Raw genomic sequence first — 20,989 nt, forward strand, 5'->3', positions numbered from 1 at the left:
AGCAAATGACTTTTCTTTTCTGTTTGCTTCAGGAACACCTTGGGAATTTGCCATGGGGGGAAAGAAAAACAGTCCAAGGACCTGAAGAGGAGTCTGGAGGGGAACCCTGCCCCTATACCATCCAACAGATATTCAATGGCCTTTCTGAAATGAACTGACAAGTCTCAGTCCACCTCCAAGTGAGCAGATGCCAAAATCACAACTAGCATCCATGTTAGCAGCCTCAACTAAGAAACCAAAGTTGAATAGGCAGGGAGATTTAACTATTTTACTTCCCCCATATGAAGGAGGAGCTTCAGAATAGGTGGAGTGTATTGAGATGGCAATCTTGGGAAGACTGCCATATCACTTCCCAGAATGTATGCATCCAATATATCATTAATAAAAGGGTTCGGGTTGCTAGTGTTGTCACTCCTGTACATTTTTTAGATATTGACGTTTACTTCAAATTGTAAAACACATTTTAAAAAAAGGCTTAAAACTTGCATTCAGTTAGGAAATTGTTACCCAATATAACAGGATTATATTTTCTTTCACTATATCTATTAATTCTTTGCAAGACTTTTACAAAAAACATTAGATTCCAAAGCAAAAGGCTGCCTGAATTTAAATTCAACATTGTTCCAAAAGTATTATGTTCAGTGCCTTATCATGTGTTCAACTTACCTTCTGTTCAGTTTGCACAAGCTTTTCACCAAGTTCCTTGTTCAAAAGATCTTTTTCTTGAAGTAACTTCCTCAAATTTTCAATCTGTTCCAGTTTTTCTGTTGTACTCAACAGCTTTTGTTCCTTCTCCGCAAGTGAAGTTTCAAGGAAGCTTTTTCTATCACTTAATCTAGCAAGAAAATATTTATTTAGAACTCTAATACTCAATGTTCATTTAATTAAGTAGTATTTGAAAACAGAGCACGTTATTTTCCAGTCTTAACTTTCTAAAGCCAATGTATAATTTTTAGGGCTATCAAGAGATTAAAAAAATTAATCGAGCTGTTAAACAATAGAATACCATTATTTAAATATTTTTGGATGTTTTCTACATTGTCAAGTATATTTATTTCAATTACAACACAATACAAAGTGTACAGTAATCACTTTATATTTATTTTTGATTAAAAATATTTGCATTGTAAAAAACAAAAGAAATCGTATTTTTCAATTCACCCAATACAAGTACTGTAGTGTAATCTCTTTATCATGAAAGTTGAACGTACAAATGTAGAATTATGTACAAAAAAACTACATTCAAAAATAAAACACTGCTATAACATGAAATACATGGCAGAATGTGAGTAAAATAGAGCAGGAGACATACAATTCTCCCCCAAGGAGTTCAGTCACAAATTTAATTAACGTATTATTTTTTTAACGAGTGTCATCACCATGGAAGCATGTCGCCTGGAACAGTGGCCAAAGCATGAAGAGGCATATGAATCTTTAGTGCATCTGGCACGTAAATATCTTGCAACGCCAGCTACAACAGTGCCATGCGAACACCTGTTCTCATTTCAGATGACATTGTTATTAAGAAGTGTGCAGCATTATCTCTCATAAACGTAAACAAACTTGTTTATCTTAGTGATTGGCTGAACAAGAAGTAGGACTGAGTGGACTTGTAGGAGCTAAAGTTTTACATTGTTTTATTTTTGAGTGCAGTTATGTAACAAAAAAACCCTACATTTTTAAGTTGCACTTTCATGATAAAGAAATTGCACGATAGTACTTGTATGAGGTGAACTGAAATATACTATTTCTTTTGTTTATCATTTTTACAGCGTGAATATTTGTAACCAAAAATATAAAGTGAGCACTTTACAGTTTGTATTCTGTGTTGTAACTGAAATTGATATATTTGATATATCTGCATATAGAAAAACATCAACAATATTTAATAAATTGGTAGTCTATTGTTTAACAGTGCAATTAATCGCGATTCATTTTTTAATCACGGTTAATTTTTTTGAGTTAATCACGTGAGTTAACTGTGATTAATCAACAGCCCTAAAAATTTTCTAACTACAATTTATATTACTATGAATTCACTATATGTACACTTCAATAAAAATAACCAAATCCAGAAATAATCTGATTTTACTATTGTAGTGGAAATCAAGACTTATTTTCAAGCTTTCTGAAAGTATTATATTCTTTATGTTTCACTGCAAATGTAAATGTAAAGCTGCAAAGAGACATGTATAATTCAATTGGTCCTGTACTGAATGTTTTTAAAAAATTGTTTTACCCTTTAAGCTGCTCATTCAAACTGGAAACAAGCACTTGGTGCTTTTCTGCATCTCGCATTTGTTGGGTACGCAGTTGACTGAGTTGGGTCTGCAAACGTTCATTTTCACTCTGCAACAAACCAATGGTGAATATGATTACAGCTCACAAATCCAGAATGGCAATAAAATAGACATCTTGAAAATCTGCCCGATAGCATTTCACATTCTACACACTGTAAAGACTACTGTTCTAGCATATTAGTGATTATCAATTCAGGTCTGAAATATTACTGGTTCAAACAGTAGATGTTACTCACCTTTGAGAGGTTTCTCCCTTAGTTATTCCATCATAACATGAAACTCAAGAGACTCTAAACACTTTACACAAAAAAAAGAACAAACACACATACTCGTACTGTGTGAAAGCAGCTTATTTTTCTGTGCTTGCCTTCACTGCATTGTTAGCTTGAGGTATAACTCACGTTTTGCCCCAACCCGATTCCTGTCCACACCCAAAATCTCTAGATCAAGTAAAGTGGTGCTTTAAGGGGTGAGTTAGTTGACCCATAAGGGAGTTGGCTGGTTGAAGCTTGAGTGCTGATGATGCTAGTAATAAAATGGGAATTCAGCAGCTGGAGTTACTATTCATCAGCTGCTAATTAACAATTTTGTGGTGCCAGTCAAGTCACTCTGGGTAGCTGGAGTGTTGTTTCAGAGTGGCTGCTCTCATTCCTTTCTCACTCAAAGCTGATTAACTTGAATGGAGTAACTCTAATGTAATTACTAAAACTAACTGTTGCAGTGAAGACAAGTTCTAAAAGGAGAACACCAGAGACAGCTCATTGGTTGAAAACATTTTCCATGTTGGTTTGAACACAGTAATGAATTCCAACTGCTTCTCTGCAGATCTTTTTAAACTTTTGTTGTTGCTCTGATCAAAGGCAACCAGCAATCTGCAGTGGACTGCAAAATAATCTGTGGAAGGAGGTGAAAAGAAAAATAAAGCAAGCTCCATTGACACAGTTTATAAAACAGTATAACTCCGTTACTCTAGCCAACTTCACTGCACCAGTTCATGAGTAAAACTGCAAAACAAAAAACAAACAGGAAAAAAAAACAACCCAGCAACCACAACCAAAAGCAACACACACAAATCCAAATCACCAACAAGAGTTGGCAGGACAAACAATATGGCAAACCTGTCAACTCTAGGGAAAATATGCTATCACTTTGGAGTGGGCAGAACACACCTGTACAGCCCTCAATGGCTGCCCTTCTTCCTCTACACCAAATGTTACCTGTATTGAAAGGCTTTGTTACACGATTCTTAAATATTAACATAAGGTTGTCTGCCTCTTAATATAAACAACTTAATTGTGAAAAAAAACAAAACAGTAATTTAATATATGCATTTTACTAGGTAAAGGAACAATTAGATATATACCACAACTGTGGAGTTTTAGGGAGAAGTTAGTCATGTCATTTTGAAAGCTTCAAAAATTGTGAAACAAAATAATTTATGGACCAGGAAACTTTTAAAACATCTGCTTGTATTGAAAGTTTTTAATTTATTATTTCATTTGGTGTCTTCATGGATTGATTTTGGGAGGTTTCTAGAAACAGTCATTAATAAGTGAAACAATGATTGTGATTTTTAAAAAAAAAATAGCAAGCAGTTACCGTAACAACCCAAATTCCATACCATATTAAAAAAGGGTAAGAGAGACATTAGCTGCTAAGAAACTCCCTTTATACTTTGAAGGTGTAATTTATTGTGATTTCAACCTTTTTGGGGTGAAATCCTGACATCACTGAAGTCCCTGCAACTTTTGCCAGTGAATTAAATGGGCCAGTATCTCTCTGTAGGCTGGTAGCTAAACATCAGAAGCATACTCACACCCAGGTTTTAAACTACATGAAGGGATAACTACACCCTTTTGTGGAGTAGACTAATTAAAATTAAAATCCTTACACAGCAAAGTTATGGGTTTTTTAAAATTTAATAGATACTGCCAACCATTTTACCAAGGCAGGGAATAATACAGATCAACTACTCTGTACAGGACATAGTAACAGGTTTCAGAGTAGCAGCCGTGTTAGTCTGTATTCGCAAAAAGAAAAGGAGTACTTGTGGCACCTTAGAGGCTAACAAATTTATTTTATAAATAATAAATAAATTTGTTAGTCTCTAAGGTGCCACAAATACTCCTTTTCTTTTTTAGGACATAGTAAGTTACTCAAGTGTCAGAAGTGAATGTTCAAATTATTCTCCATAGTGTCCTCCTACTTTTTAGATTTCCATGTGTATTTACTTCACACCCTATTTGCCTGCCATCTGCTATATCATCTTGGTTTACACGTGTCTTCTGCTTGCAACTCTCATAAATATGGGGGTTGCTCTACCACTTTTGCAGCTTCCATCTAGAAAAACTCTCTCCTCCCTTCACCTACAGGCCCTTCCCTTATTAAATCTGACTTCAATAATTTAATTTTGTTATTAGCCTTTAACTTCTCTGACTATGAAGTATTATGCAACCTCCTTTAGACTATGAGAAAATGATATAGTGTTGATATTAGAAGTGATATTAAAGATAAGTAGTTATTAGGGCTTGATTCCTCACTCACACTAGAATAAGCCAGAAGTAACTACTAAAATGCAGATGTAGAGTAAGTGAAAATACATTTGTGTCCGTGACAAAAGAATCAAGTTCTTGACCTCTGAAACAGGCCCTATACTGTTGATGACAAAAATGATATTGAATTTCAACATGTTGCTGCCACTAGCTACAGGCGTCTAAACATTATTTTTTTTACTGAATAATTATTTTCAAAGATATTTTTCCGTTTTTGCAGGGTAAGAAATGTGTGTGACTTTTCCTTGCAGTGAGCAAAATGGGTGCAGTTTTCCACTGTTCAGTACCACACAATATAGTAGGAGTACATCATACTGTAATATTACCCACACAATATTTTTGAAGTACAAAAATATACTGTAGAATCTTTTGCTAATCTTCATTTTTGCTTTACTAGAGACTATTTTCATCCAAATATGAAGAGAACACTAAATGATTCTCCCTACATCAGCTTCGGCTCCTAACACAAATATAAAAGATCACCTGAAGGGATTCCATTCTGCCTTGAAGCTGTAATCTGTCTTCCAAGTCCTGACAACGTTCCTCCAGGAATAGAATTTGTTCCTGTAGTTGATTTCTTTCCAATTCCAACTCTTCAACTACTGTCCGCAAACCTACACAGTTTCAAAGGAAAAATATCTATTTCAAGAACGGTTCCAAACAACGTGTTTCGCACGTAGATAATTGTCAGATAACAGAAGTCTAGCAACTACCCACACCATTATTGGCTTAACTTTCACAGGTGTGGAGCACCTGCAGGTCCTGGATTTCAGAGGGAATTTTATGGATGCTCAGCACCTCTGAAAAACAGGTCATCATATTTATAAAGGATTTAACGATCAAATAGTCCCTGAACTTTTCAAGTAATGGGATTAAGTTCACAGTTCAAGATCCCCTATAAAAATTAGCAAAGTTATCTTGCTTTGGACAAACAAAGGGCCAAATCCTGTGAATGTTTGTGAACTGAATAATTTTACTCAAATGAGTAAAGTTGTTTGTTTGCAGCATCCAGCTCTAAGCACCATTAACCTATACCAATTGAAGTGGACTATCAAAAGCTGGGAGCTCATCTGTTCAACAGAATATAGCAATTCTATTTTAAAGCAGACCTGACAAAGGAATATTCACTGGGTACGCTGACTTTGCAAAGACTAAAATTAGCTATCCTGTACAAGGACCATGCTCATATTTGTTAGATGTAGTGTAGCTGCAGCTGTGTCAGTCCCAGGATGTTAGAGAGACAAGGTGGGTGAGGCAATACCTTTTATTTTCAGCCCAGTAAAAGATATCACCTCACCCACCTTGCATCTGGAATTCTCACATTTGGAAGTTTTGCCTTATGGAGAGTGGGGTGGGAATGATGAGTGGCTGAGCCAATCCATGCTAGACAGGAAAACACAGTAAACGATAACTGACATGTGGCGTCTTCAAACCATTGCACAATGCTCTAGGAGGATAGAGACTGCAGCCCTTGTGCACCGGTATATTATTAGCCAGACAAAGCCACATGATAGAGACTGCAGCCCTTGTGCACCGGTATATTATTAGCCAGACAAAGCCATATGATGGTTTAAGAAATGCTTTGGGAGTTCAGAAGGCAACACCTTCCAGATAGGACTGTCATCAGCATAGGTCAATTTTACAGACTAACATGCTGTAATAATAAAAAAAAATAATTAAAATATTTAACAAAAAATCTGACTTAATTTAAATAAAAAAAATGAAACAAGCATAGGGTTTTTTTAAAGTAAACCTATTTAAAATTAAATGTGAAATTGACAATCTATTAAAAGAATTCAAATTAAATACAAAAATAATATTAAGCAGTACATGGTTTGCTGCCAACCGTTAAAAGTCAAATCACTGAACTGCTGGAAGTCATTGAATAAGCATCTGGAATCAGAATTTGCGGAAGTCTTAAACCAGCTTTAACAGCAGCCACTCTTCATTTCAATTTATTCAACCGGTTCAGTTCAATGACTAGTTCATTCAGAGTTAAGAAACTAGAACAATCAGTTAAATTCACTAAATACAGATAAGACTTCCTTTGTTTACTAAATCAGTTAGTGTTAAATGTAAAACATGTTCTGATAAACTTTTTACTGATCAATAAGTTTATGTATCTAGCACTTAAGGTAGTCCTATTTAATTAAAAAGTTTTAAATGCTGTTTTTGTGCATTTTAAATCAAATTTGAATTTCCATTCAAATAGATCAACTCACATCACAAGTAAAAAATTAATCATCTTCTAACATAAAAATGTAAAAATTAAGAATTTGTATAAATGTAAGGTAAGCTATATAACCACTTAAATAAATATGTAAAAATATAGTATATCCTCCTGATTCGCAAAAACACCGAATTTAATGTACAGGCTATATTTAGCTGCAAATCACTATTTTTAATGGTTATCAACTAACGAGATTCAACCTTTCTATAGGAAAATAAAGTACACATGCAAAGCACAATTAAATCAATTATTTAAATCAAGGTTTCCTGCTTGCTGATTTTAATAACCATTAAATTGGTGATTAAATCACTGATTTAAATCAATGCATTCTGCAGCCAAACTAAGACACTGGGACAAAATCGTTTCCAGTCTTACACCAATTAAGTAAAACTGTCAATCAAACTATATTTCCTTCCATTTCTATCACATTTCTTCAGGTCAAGTTTCATTCTAGTTGAGAAGCATCAGGGTTTCACATCTACATATTCCTTATGCTATTCTTGTTCAATAATCTCCTCGATAAACACAAAGCAGCCAGTTCTGATGGCACAGACTATTAGCTTCTTCAAAAAAGTTTTACCTAAGAGTGCCATATGAAAAAATAGATGCTTTTTAAATGGATCAATCAGCTAACAAAACAAAACTCTGGATTGATGGTTCACTACAAACAGGTCAGGATTCAGAATTAAAGATAATAAGCATGTAATTAAGAGGTATTAGGCAAATAAAGATGGATCTTTCACTATTACACTGTATCTACATAATATTTTTAAATGATAAAGAGGGCATATATGGCTCCAAAGCCACCAGCTAGGATGATGACAATGGACATTTCACAGTACAACTGAATTATCTGCTCAACATTTGTGTGTTGCAGTAGTTAATACACACATTTGTACTCACAACTTCTGGTCTAAACCAGTACCTGCTGTAAAAGGCTGTTGATTTTAAATCAGGGCTATTTAAAACTGTAAGTATCTGTCCCAAACACTAAAAACGCCTTCATTTTCCTACCACGTTTCCAGTTCCCTACCCAACAACCTTGCAAGCTTCTACTCGGAATGCCAAAGCAAAAATCAGCTGACTTGTGAGAACACCACACAAAAATGGCTGCAATTTTCTTCAATAGTTGAGATTTTCAATTAAAACTTTATCTGTCAAATTAAAAAAAAAATCCTATATTTCAAAAAATTTCAAAACCCAAGATACTCTGTGTGTGTAAATGTTTGAAAACTATTCTTCTAAACTGAATATTCCATTACTTATGATAGCTGTAAATTTATTTTGATACGAGATTACTTTTCACCTAATCTAAATTATTATTTTGAGAAAGATGTAGATGAAAGGGTGAATGTAATATTTCTAACGAACGTGTCCTGGGACTATACATTTACTTTGCAGTAGACCCTTGCAAAACAGCACTAAGAAATGCCAGCAACAGTTCTTGATTTTTTTATCATAACTAAAGAAACACTTGGAACACATGGACTTGACTGATAAACTGCCAATAAAATACAACAACTATCTTTCACAGATATAAAAATAAAGGAAGAAATAATGCACATACATATACACATCAGCATTTAATCTTAAAACAAAAATGACACAGAAGTGGAATATAATGGTTTGGTTGGAAAACAAGATTATATAAAGTGGAGCCACTTCAACAAGAACAAGACTAATAAACTTAAAAATATATATATAATCTTACCATACAGGACAATACATTTTGATGGGGACAAGGATTGGGAGAGTTCCAGGTGTTAAACCATGACTGTGCTCTAGTTCTGAACCAAAACTAGACAGTTCATCCAGCACGCACATGCTTCAAAATGAAATGGAAAAAAATGCAAGCCAAAAAAAAATTCAACAAAGATTAGAATACACCACAAAATGGGTTGTTAGTTAAATTTGAAAAACAAAAACAAACAAAATACAGATGTTGTGCATGCTTTAATAAACGGTCTAGCGGTTATCACACCTGCATTAGGAGAAGCATACTCTGGCCACCAACCTCCCATGTTCTCTCCTTCAGCTGAATCAGTGCTATCCAAGGTGACATTCAGCTCTTGAAAGCATTGTTTTCTATCAAAGCTGTATTCCTCCTACACACAGGACGTGAAAGCAGAGATCAATAAAAAAAGACGTACTTAAGATACACACACAGTTGTCAAAAGGGACAGTTGCAATTAAAATTATATGACTGACTTCTATATTAAGGCCGAACTCTGCTAATGAATCTAAGTTTGAGATATCAAAGGTAATTAAATATAGAATTTTTTTTTCTGTAAAATGTGAGCATGATATTGATGTCTCCTAACCCTACATACACATTAATAGATAAATATCACAAACATCTATAAGAAACAACATAAATGATTACCCCAAGGGACACCAGAATTAATTGATGCTCTTTAGAGATCATCCCACTGACATGAAAAATAAGTAAAAGTTGTTCTTAAGCTGAAAACAGCCCTGATTCACTAAGGTATTTAAATGCTGGCTTAACTTGCAGCATGTGTGTTGTTCCATGGGAAATTTCTTAATGACTTTAGGTTATGAAATTTACATGTGTGTTGTTCTAAAGAGAAACCTATGATGCTACTAGAATTTACCTGTATCCTTTATGGCTATATACACCTTTGTTTTGTTTACCTCTGTAAACCCTTCTTTGCCTCCTGTCCTTCAGTTATATTTTTGTAAGTGTATCTTACTTTCAGCTGTAAAGCACCATGCATATTTATAGTGCCATATAAATAACAGAATTACTAATGTCCCTGATTAACATATAGGTAAAATGTGTTTCTTATTTCTACCAACCTACCTGATGTTTCCCGCTGGCCTGGTTGATCTTCCTTCTTGCCTGCTGCAGCCTGCCAGTTCTTTGAACTGTAGTCAGTTCCTCCTCCAGTTCCTGCTGCCCTGAGACTATGGCTGGATCAGAGCAGCCAGGAAAGAACCAGTCATCCTCAATCAGTTTTGTGCCACAGGAAAGCAATTACATTTACACATGACACACATACTAGATACAAAGAGATCAGTGACAGACTGAAGTCCCTATGAATGACTGACAGGAATAAGATTATCGGAGCAATCCATAGCATTCACCTTGTGATTTCCCTCAACAATGTTACACAGAATGTAAGAATAATTTTCATACAATTCTTTCAGAAGTCTATTGAAGTATGATTTTACTTCTTCAGAAGCATTTTAGAAAGACTGAAAAATAAAAAAGAGGGATTTATATTTTGACACTACAACAAAAATGCAGCCAATTAAATTGCCAAATTACAATTCAGTTCAATCTGCCAGGTTAAAATACAACTAATTTGTACGATAAAGACATCACCTGAAATTGCTGTACTTTTGTACAGCTGAACAATCACATGCATTTTTATGGAAATGAAATGCTTCTTGCTTGTATCTTTAATTTTAGTGTGAGCTACAATGCCAGATAATTTGAGGAAGTCACAAGCATGTGTTACACTGCAAACTGGCATCAAATCATCTTATCAGACATTAATAATATGATTCTTGGTAAAACAAATATAGAATCACTTGTAAATAACACACCTGAATAAATTCAGAATATGAAAGCTTAAATATGCATCCTGTCCAGTGTTAGAAATGATTTTTCCATTTTAAGTACATTCCCATCTGTTTTGTGATATGACAAAACATGTGATAGGTTGGGGAATAGATGTTTCATGCAAAGCAGACGAAACAGCATGAAGAAATAAAGATAAAGGTGGCTCCATACTTTAATCACTGCAGAGGCCATATCTACTCTCAAATTCAACACTCAACAAATTAATCCAATTCAAAGTAAACTCTCCCCACAGTCCATGATGTTCATAGAAAAACTTACATCCATGCATTAATGAAGTAAGAAATGGATCAAATTCATTCCTAGTGTAATACTGGGCCAGGTGGATTCCCACTGGAATGCCCCTGACTTAACCCAAGTTACAGTACCCAATACCCATAAAATTTATCTGTTTATGCATTTATCTGTTGCATGTTGTTAGGAATTCTTTTTGCTTTTTTCCCCTCAATGACAGAATTATTGCAACTCTACAATACTAGGAAGAATTAAATTACTTTTTTAAAAAAAATATTTTGTATGGGAAACTACTGAGTTAAAATTCACATATTTTTACAATATTTCCTTACCTACATTACATCCACCACTTTAAACTAATAAAACTAAAAAGATCTGTTAGACACCTTGTTTAGTGTGGGAGCTTGTTTTTGTATGTTTTGCCATTTATTTTGGTTGTTTACTTCCAAATTAATTTTACTTAATTTGGAGAGCAAAAATAAACTAGTCATTTTCACTTTTGCTTTTAATCATGTTTTGGTTTTATGCATTACAACAATAATTCAGGGTTGAGTTGCAAACACTGCTTGGGAATCTTCATTTGATTTTATTTAAACATGGTTTCCACTAGAATTAAAAAAATATAAAAAAAAAATATATGCAGGCTTTTCTTAGGTTTTGTAAAAGTGAAAAATTCTCATACCCATACTCACATTGAGTTGTACCTTTCTTTGCAAATAGTCCCATTGAAGTCAATGGAACCATTTGTGAAGCAAGATGCTATTCAAAGTGAGTATCAGAATTTGCTCTTTACTTTTGTAAAAAAACAAACAAATGTTTTTTTACGTAAACTTGACAGTGTCCCAATAATTTGGCAGTGCAAAGAAGGAATGAAAAAAATAATAATTAGGGCTGTCAATTAAGTTTTGTACTGTTTTGTTTTTGAGAGCAGTTATGTAACAAAAAAATCTACACTTGTAAGTTGCACTTTCAGGATAAAGAGATTGCACTAAAGTACTTGTATGAGGTTAATTGAAAAATACTATTTCTTTTGTTTATCATTTTTAGAGTGAAAATATTTGTAATCAAAAATAATATAAAGTGAGCACTGTACACTTTGTATTCTGTGTTGTAACTGAATTCAATACATTTGAAAACGTAGAAAGTCATCCAAAAATATGTAATACATTTCAGTTGGTATACTATTGTTTAACACTGCTACTAAAATTGCAATTAATCACGCTTAATTTTTTATCACATTTATTTTTTTTTAAGTTAACCACGTAAGTTAACTGCGATTAATAGACAGCCCTACTTATCACTTAAGAAATTATATCAATAGCAAAATTACTAATGACTTTCCCCATTACAAAGCACCAGAAATTGGAGGATTTTAGAGCTATCAGGTAAATTGTATAATTTTATTACAACATTTCTGGTTAATTTAACAACTATATTAACAATTGTTGTTAATAGTTTTCTAAAGTCAGATCATGTCACAACATCGAAAATCTGATCTGCAATTACTTCTAATAGAAAAGCTGATCGTTTCAGCTTCATGATTTGATCTTGCAAACATTTATATACAATTTTCCTCGCACAGAGACACTGTCATTAACAGAACTATGAATAATATGAGCATAGTTACTTGCATAAGTGTTCAGCCTGCATCAGTATTCTAATACTAAGTATCATAATGATCTCAAATCTGCAACTGGATCCAACAGCATGGAGCTCTATACTCATGCAGCTCCCCACTGCACCTAATACAGGGGTTCATGCTAGTACACCCTATAACAAGACGGGGGCCTAAAATGGCAACCTCCAGCGAAAGCCACCATAGTCCCATTCTCTGGAGTTACCAATGCAGTGACAAGGATCTCTGCAAAGGGCTTTGAAAGATACTATTCAAATATATAATCATATTTAGTAAACATTTATTCCAAGTTTTGTCCTTTGGTGGAGGGAATATTCAAGGTGTGGGGTGTTTTTTTGTTTTACATAAAACAAAACAAAAAAACCCACCAACCTATTCCCATTAGAATTTTTTTTATGTAATCTCTAAAAAAAGAGAGAGGTCAGAATTTGATTCTTAGCTATTTATGAAAATTAATCACTGCAAGTTGTGCAGTTTTTCTTTAAACTAGGTTACAAGGTAAATATGGAGTCAGCTATTAATACAAAGGAGAATGAAGGAAGATGATTCTGTTAATATAAACAAAGAAATAGGCATTGCAAGAGGAAAACAAGTTTAAAAACCAGCATTTGTTACATGTATTATTAAAAACCACATACCACCAACAGCAGCTGTTATAAGGTACTGTTGGCGATTTCCTCCAAAGAAAGGTCTACAGAGGAAAACAGCAACAGTACATTACAGGTTGTCACGGCTGGAACCTGCATGCACAAAACTGATGGGAAACTACGTTCTCAGTGGCTGACCAAATCGCAGTGTAGGGTAGGAGTGGAGGGGGAAGGGACGTTGAGGGCTCATCAGGTGTAACGGCAGAAAAAAAGAAACAGAAAGGTCATGCATATCCCAAGGGGGAAAAACTGCAAAATTAAACACTGACTGGACACGGATGAAGTTTTACAACTGTTAATATTATTGCATAAGGACCTGTTGAGAACACTCATGAGATAAGCAGTACTTCAAATTAAGAGGGTTTATTATCTTCTCAATGCCCAACGAGTTATGTGTATAAATCTCTCACAGAGAAGAGAAATGGCTCTTAAAGATTTTGGGACTTACAGAATCAACTTTTTTGATATCCATCAGCTGAGTCTCAAAAACGTTCAAGCTACAGATTAACAAAAGCCTATGCAAATTAATTAACTGGATTTATTTTATTTATAGATGGTGCACATTAACCTTTGTGCCTTCAATCCGCATTCTGATACTGAAGAGGAAAGAAGTTAAGGTAAACTGCCATGGGGGAAGGAAGGGAATAAAAATTAGTCTGAAATCTAATACGTAGACTTTTTCATAAGTTTGATTTTTCAAACAGAAAAGACTTTAAAAAATTTTTTTACCATCATTGGTGACCATAAAAATCTCAGATCACCTGTAATGTTGGTTTTGATATATTTAACATTTTAAACTAGCAATCTGTTGCCAGTTCTCTCTATTTGTCTGGTCAGTATCAATGGCATATTTGTTAGTACATCTCAAAATCTTTTAAAAATCTTGCTGGTTATTGACATTTACAGAGAACCTCCGAATTTCGTGTATATTTTGCCAAAGCATAACCTTTGATCCCATCACCAGATTTTAAACAATGCTACAACTCCTCACATCTTCTCCTCTAATTTGAGGCAAGCAGCCGCCATTTTCATCGATAACTCAAATGCAGACATTAAGCTTCTGAAACAAACCCAATAAATGACCCCAAAGATAAGAAGCTCAGATTGCAAAAGCTAACAGAATAAAACATCCACCAATAAACTTGATGCAAAGTGATGAATGTATGAAACAGATAGAGTCAAGGAAACAATCCAACATACAAACTGAATTACAGTAACCAAAAAATTCTGCTAACTTCACTAGCTGCATAGATCTCACTTGACTACAGAAGTGAGACATGGAGGAAAGATCTCAATTTTGTCTGAACTGCACAAACACAGCAGATTTGTAATACCTGCTATGCTGGCATAACGATCTAGTTTCATCTTAAATACTTCAATTCACCTTCTCTCTCTTCTTCAATCTGTGCCATCCTCAGGGCTATGGCAGATTTCTCCTCTCTGACTTGGTCATGCACCTCCTCTGATTCTGGTACAATCTCCTGCCACTCCAAAAGCTGACTCTGAAACTCATCCACACTGCCCGATTCACTGGCCTACAAGAGAAGGTGGACATGAAAATAACTTTTACCAAAATAAACATAAGAGTTAGATTGTAAACTATTCAGGAACAGAAGTTTCACCTCTGCGCTTCACATACAGCTTTACATAAATAATAAATACAACTAAGACCAACAAATAAAGTAGATAATTTTCTTTAACATTAAAGACCATGTGAACAGAAGACCTTGCAAGTTGATCATTAAAAAAAAGAAAAAGCACCAAAGCTGCTTGTCAGTGGTGGTCAAAGGTTGTTTTTTTTTGTTTTACTGAAAAGCTTTTTCAACAAAAATGGCTTATTGACCAGAACAAACATTTCCATTGAAAAACTTTATTGTGGTCAAAATTGCTCACCTTTTTGAAATTAAACATTTTTTTTTTATTTTTTTTTAAAAACAGGAAAAATACACTCACACCTTTTTCCCCCCTAAATCACACACAGTAAAAAAGTGAAGGTTTTTTGTTCCCTCACCAAAATAAAGTTTATGGGGAAAAAATTTAAAAATAGTTTCAAAATTTTGCCATTAAAATTTTAGAACAAAAAAATTAATTTCCTTTGAATTTTTTGCAAAATACAGTTATGTTTTTCAGCCTGCTCTGCTGGTTGTACAGATACCAGGATTAACAAACAATATCCATCATTCTCAGGGGCTATTTAGCAGACATGTCTAAAGTACCCCCTCCCTCTCACTTTTATGTCTGAATCTATACATCTGTGATGGAAAGAAGATTTATTAGTTGATATATCAATTTGTTTTTTACATTAAATAGCACTGTGCTGACATCTCTTGAGTTATCGATAATTAGATGAACACTAAACTGTTGAAAATTACATGGATTTTCTACATATGCAGGAACTCAATAGCACTTTCAAAACAATTTAAAACCTAGAGGCTTTTTAGTTGAATGAATCATAACTGGGGTCTCAATTCTGTATGCTAGTAAATTTAATTTTAACTCAAATTCAAGTTTCCAATAATACTGTTACGAAGGCTACAGTTAGCACTGTGAAGCTAATCAACAATTCACATAAATCAACTTTGAATAGAAAACCTGTGAAGCTGCCCTCTTTGTAACTTGTTCGAGATCAGCCTGCAATTTTCGCTGCTGCTCTTCGTAGACTTCCAGCTTGGCCAGCAGTTCTTCTGCAAAAACAAATGAATTGGCTTCATTATTTGATGCCAAAATAACATGGTAAACCAGCAAATACCTAAAGAAAGAGTAGAAGCCCAAACTAAGACCACAGAATCATTTGGCTTAGAAGATATCAATGATGGGCTTTGCAGTCGATCTCCCTACAAAATTAACTCAGATTATTATTAATACTGTCAATGTTTTAAATCTACATCAGTGACACTCAAAACTACAAAGGGAAGCACTATTATCCCCATTTTATAGCTGGGGAACTGAGGCACAGAGATATAAAGTGAATTGCCCAATGTCAAACTGGAGCAGAGCTGGAATCTAAACTCAGATCTCCTGAATCCATGTGCAGTGCCTTGTCTACATCACAGAAAACCACAGAACAGTTTGCTTCAGTGATACTTTCTGCTCAGAGAGGCCAACTCCAAAAGTATGTGTGTGTCAAGGACTCAGGTATAATACACAGGCGGTACTTAGGGGGGAAGCTTACACAGTAAGTATCTGAAATATATGTCGCTGTATCCCTTGCTGCTATTCTGAATTTCATTAAGAAAATTTAATTTTGTAATCTCTGTAGAATAAAGCAGAATAAACAAACAAACTGCCATTATGCAGTGTATTTCAATTTTAAAGCTGCCAAGTTGTCTTCCTTTGAAACGTTACCATAACAAAGACAAGAAAACTCCTTTGTCTTTATTTTATTACAAGTCATCAGTTCAAAATCCAAGATGATAGAGTAAAACAAAAAAAAAACAGCACTATCGCTTCATTGATTATTTACCATTTTGAGTTCTGAGTTCAGAAAACGCTTTCAGTTTTGACTGTAGTTCTTTCTTTTCAATTTCTAATTCTGAGATACAGTTGTTTAAGGCAGATATGTCATCATTCTTTGATGACAACTATAAAGAGAAACATTGTTAATTTCCGTGAAATGTACTGAAATGCCAAAATCAAGATAAAAAAACAAAGCTAATACAATAATTTCTTTAACTTTTTTTAAATAAGATTTTGAGTAACAATATTTCTAAAATAGTCAAGTGCAATAGGTTACTGTAAACTTGTAGACCTTTTCCTTTGTGTTTAAGTTACAGACTATTACACTACTTATTAGAACATTCCCTTATATAAACGTTTTGAATTCAGGAACATCAGTCCTTTTCTATCCATATGTTAGGTATTTTCTAGAACCCCACTTAGTGGACCTTTTACACTGCATTTTAGTTTTTTAATCAAATCTACAATCACAACCCATTGTAAAATAGGCATATAATGTTAAATTAAAAATGTTACATGTACACTTTTCAGTTCATCCTCCAGCTGTTTGATTTTTGATTTAGACCAAGCCTTCATTTTAAGGAATTTAGCTTCAGATTTGCTGGCCTCTTCTGTTTTCAACTTCACTTGAGCTAGCAAACAAAGACAACAATCATCATTTAGAATTCTAGTAAAAGGATCAATGTAATTACAAAATATATTTCAGGATTTGGCATGTTCTATTTACTCGGCTACGCCTGCAAAAATGTCTATGCTGTAGTCATATCTAGTAGGGAAAAGAGATTGCTTAAAAATGCTAGGCCAAATTTAGATGTAATGTAATGAATGTATCAAGTTTATTTCTAGGGTCCTCTTCTACATAGCATCTAAGAATCTCCCAAGTAATTAAAACAACAACTCCTCCACAACAACTCCTCCACTAAAGTCAGTGAAGCTGTACCCAGTTTATACTAGGTCTGAATTTGGCACACAGTATACAGTGGAGTGACAAGGAAGCTTTTCAAATATAAAAGCTACGCTTTGATGCAATACCTTCTAGCTGTTCCATCTTTTGTTCAGTTACAGTATCTACATCTATAGCTTGTTCTGAGTTACTCTGTCCATTATTTCTTAATTCTGCCACTTGTTTGTGAAGCTGCAGCAGGGCTTGGTCTTTCTCCTGCAGCTCAGTTTCATGCTTCTCTTGGATCTCATGCACTTCAGCATTGTGTTTCTCCTGGACCTTCATCATTTCAAGTTCATGTTTCTCCATCATGTCTCTTAGCTGGGCTCTCATTACATGTTTCTCAGCATCCAGTTTAGATTGGAGGTTCTCCTTCTCTGATTGAAGACGTTTCAAGTTTTCATTAATTTCCTGTATTAAAAAAGAAAATTGTTTCAGATTTTCTAGATATACCCCTATCTGCTCCTCTGCACATGCAACACACTTTAAAAAGATCACTCTCAGGGCTGGTCAACTGGCAGCATAAGGCTCTGTCACATATCTCTAAGGTCTGAACTCCCTAGCAATAGCCTGAAGATACACTGGAGGGTGTGCACTGCTCTAGTGCTAACTACATCCTGACTGGTTCTGTAGGAGGAAATGTCCCTTTATAAATACGAAAGGGAAAAGGTCCTCTGGAAAAACCACATATCATACGCTGCTGAGTTCTGAAGACCAAAAATAAAAGAAGTTGACAATACCTGGTTACAGTCCCCTTCTAAAGTTCTTACTCAGGAAAATAGAGATAGGAAAAGTCTAAGGGTAAGTCTTCACGACCCGCTGGATCGGCGGGGAGCGATCTATCTATCAGGGATCGATTTATCGCATCTCACCTAGACGTGATAAATCGATCCCTGAATCGACGCCGGTACTCTACCTCGGCAGGAGGAGTAAGCGGAGTCGACAGGGGAGCCACCGTGAGGACAGCCAGGTAACTCGAACTAAGATGCTTTGACTTCAGCTACGCGAATAGCGTAGCGGAACTTGCGTATCTTAGTTCGAACCCCCCCCAGTGTAGCCCAGGCCTAAGTCATTTATAACCCACCCGTCTGGTCTTTCCCCTATATTATCTAGTCCAGGGGTTATCAAACTTCATTGCACTGCGACCCCCTTCTGATAACAAAAATTACTACATGACCCCAGGAGGGGGGGACCAAAGCCTAAGCCCACCCAAGTCCGGGAAGACCGGGGGCGGGAAGAGGAACAATGCCGCACAAACGAATAGCCAGCACAAATTAGACACCTATATAAAAACAAGTACTTTTGTAATGAGCTCTAGACTATGCACCGTCCAGTAAACCTTGATCTAGAATGTTTGGGACAGGAAACTAACAGCCCATTGTGTATATCTGAGAATTAGGAAAGCAAATAGGATAGCATGAATGGAGAGCAAGATGGAAAAGTTAACTTGCTTAAGAAGAAATAATCACTGGTGGAAACCTTCACACGCACCCAACTCTTGGCCCCCCCAGTGATTAGTCCATCTTAAACTGCTGAAATTTTCCATCAGAGATATAGTAGACAACTCAGTCAGTGTGTATCAAAATCACAAGGGAGATCCTGGCATACATACCCAATGACAATTTTGATTACCAGAGTAGAAACTGCTAAAAAAATATCTTTCTTGGATAATAATAGTCCATCAAGTGCTCTCGGTGCATGTAGATTCAATGAAGGATGTGTATCTGTATTCATGACTCTGGAAAGTCCTTAGAAGATGCTGTTCCAATAATTATGCAGTTGGTAACAAAAGTATAAAGCATGCGAAAGATTGACAGCTTTCTGCCTGTATCAACAGCATTCACTTTAGTCTGTTAAAGAACACTTTAAATAAATGTTCTGCAGTCCCCAACAAGTATTTTAATCTGGAAAATTTTCAGATGTAAGTAGGTAAGTGGTGTTTTCCCAGCTCTCTTCTTGTGTATGCAAATATTTTCCACAGGTTTCTTTAAATGCCATGAGATTATACTGGTATTCAACAAGCTTTATGGTGATTTGTTAAACAGAACCGCTGCACACTGACTCCTTAAAATATTATCAAGTATAAGCCTTTTTTTAAAAAATTATGTTAAAACTAAAAAATACTCCATGAAGTATTCCATAAGGTGAAAACTTCAAAATAGAAACAATGACAAAGGGTTAGTCAGTTTCCGTTCCTGTTCCACAAACCTTGAAATTGCAATAGGGAGAAATTTTATTTGATTAATTATATAGCAGCAGTAATCAAGCCACTTTTTTTCAATCTACATCTGGCCAATTCTGACCTTGCTATGATGATCCATATTTGTGTCACCTCAGGATCAATCTACTGCAACACATTCTATATCCTCAAAACCATTGAAACTGATGGAAAGTGTGGCAGCCCACCTAATTAAGTGAAATTTCCTGGAAAAAGCACTTAGCCCAGTGCTCCAGGACTTGCATTAGCTGCTCCTATTGGTTTCTGGATAAAATTTAAAGGTGTTGGTTTTGGCCTGCGATAATCTTACCTAACTTTCCTGTCCCCACCCCATGATGTTTGTTTCTATTGCAGTAGCACTCAACGGCCCCAATCAGGATCTGGGTTCCTTTCTACGAGGAGGCACTGTATATACACAAAGGAAGACAAAGTATCTTTTCCTTGGAAAGCCTACAATCTAGTTTGCTATTATAGTTGCAAACAAGAGAAACGCTCAAGCTGGAAACCTTTCCCTTTAAAAGAGGGCTGCTAACTGGGCATTCTAATGGAGAGGCCCTCAGTTTTGCAATTCACTCCTCCCTCTTTGACCTGAAATAACCCCAATCTGTTGACTTTAAGGGCATACTGTAAAACCCTCCTCTTCTTCCAGGCTTCTGAGGGGATAGGGGCAAGCTAAGGGCTGGTGTTTGTGAGTGGGATGGAGTATTTGGGGGAGGGAGGGTGAAGGAAGGGCTGATTTTTTGTTATATTTTCAGCTTATTATTTTCTGGTTTGTATTTATACTTGTTGGTACAAATGATTACTGTGTTTTTAACAAATGGAACCCACATAAAGTGTGTCTGCCCAGTGCTGTATGTATAAATCAGAATAAATAAAATCAAAGAACTTGGTTTTTAATTCATTAATTGACTAGACTATGAACACTCCATGTACAGTTCCTTACTTTCAGCAGCTGGTCCTTGCCATCCAGTTCTTTCTGCAGCATGACTATCACCTGTGTCCTACCCAGCATGACTTCCTCCTTTTCATGTAGCTTCTGCTTCAACGCCTTTAGTAACTAGCCAGGGAAATAAAGGAATTACATTTTACAGGAAAGAAAAAACAAGAAACACACACACACACACACACACAGAGAGAGAGAGAGAGAGGCATTTCTTCCATCTTCC

General features: G+C 35.3%; 1 protein-coding gene and 1 long non-coding RNA gene across 4 annotated transcripts in view; one reads left to right on the plus strand and one right to left on the minus strand.

Moving 5' to 3' along the window:
* LOC141989023 (uncharacterized) overlaps nucleotides 1–20,989 on the minus strand; it is a 69,190-nt gene that overhangs the window by 28,633 nt on the left and 19,568 nt on the right. For 2 of the 3 annotated variants that reach the window (XM_074955246.1, XM_074955247.1), the window contains exons 9-19: nucleotides 20,767–20,880; nucleotides 17,695–18,016; nucleotides 17,185–17,294; nucleotides 16,670–16,787; nucleotides 15,799–15,890; nucleotides 14,591–14,741; nucleotides 9,907–10,016; nucleotides 9,064–9,187; nucleotides 5,336–5,466; nucleotides 2,240–2,349; nucleotides 667–835 (exon numbers count right to left, since the gene is read on the minus strand). In XM_074955246.1, the coding sequence (XP_074811347.1) occupies nucleotides 667–835; nucleotides 2,240–2,349; nucleotides 5,336–5,466; nucleotides 9,064–9,187; nucleotides 9,907–10,016; nucleotides 14,591–14,741; nucleotides 15,799–15,890; nucleotides 16,670–16,787; nucleotides 17,185–17,294; nucleotides 17,695–18,016; nucleotides 20,767–20,880 (1,551 nt within the window). The remainder of the gene's footprint in view (nucleotides 1–666; nucleotides 836–2,239; nucleotides 2,350–5,335; nucleotides 5,467–9,063; nucleotides 9,188–9,906; nucleotides 10,017–14,590; nucleotides 14,742–15,798; nucleotides 15,891–16,669; nucleotides 16,788–17,184; nucleotides 17,295–17,694; nucleotides 18,017–20,766; nucleotides 20,881–20,989) is intronic. The other variant, XM_074955248.1, reaches the window with a different exon arrangement.
* Nucleotides 1–20,989, plus strand: part of LOC141989024 (uncharacterized) — a 97,445-nt gene that overhangs the window by 15,353 nt on the left and 61,103 nt on the right. The window contains exon 2 of the long non-coding RNA XR_012639895.1: nucleotides 13,760–13,823. This is a non-coding gene — a long non-coding RNA (uncharacterized LOC141989024). The remainder of the gene's footprint in view (nucleotides 1–13,759; nucleotides 13,824–20,989) is intronic.

The sequence above is a fragment of the Natator depressus genome, chromosome 6 (genome assembly GCF_965152275.1).
Source record: "Natator depressus isolate rNatDep1 chromosome 6, rNatDep2.hap1, whole genome shotgun sequence".
Taxonomy (NCBI): Eukaryota; Metazoa; Chordata; order Testudines; family Cheloniidae; genus Natator; species Natator depressus.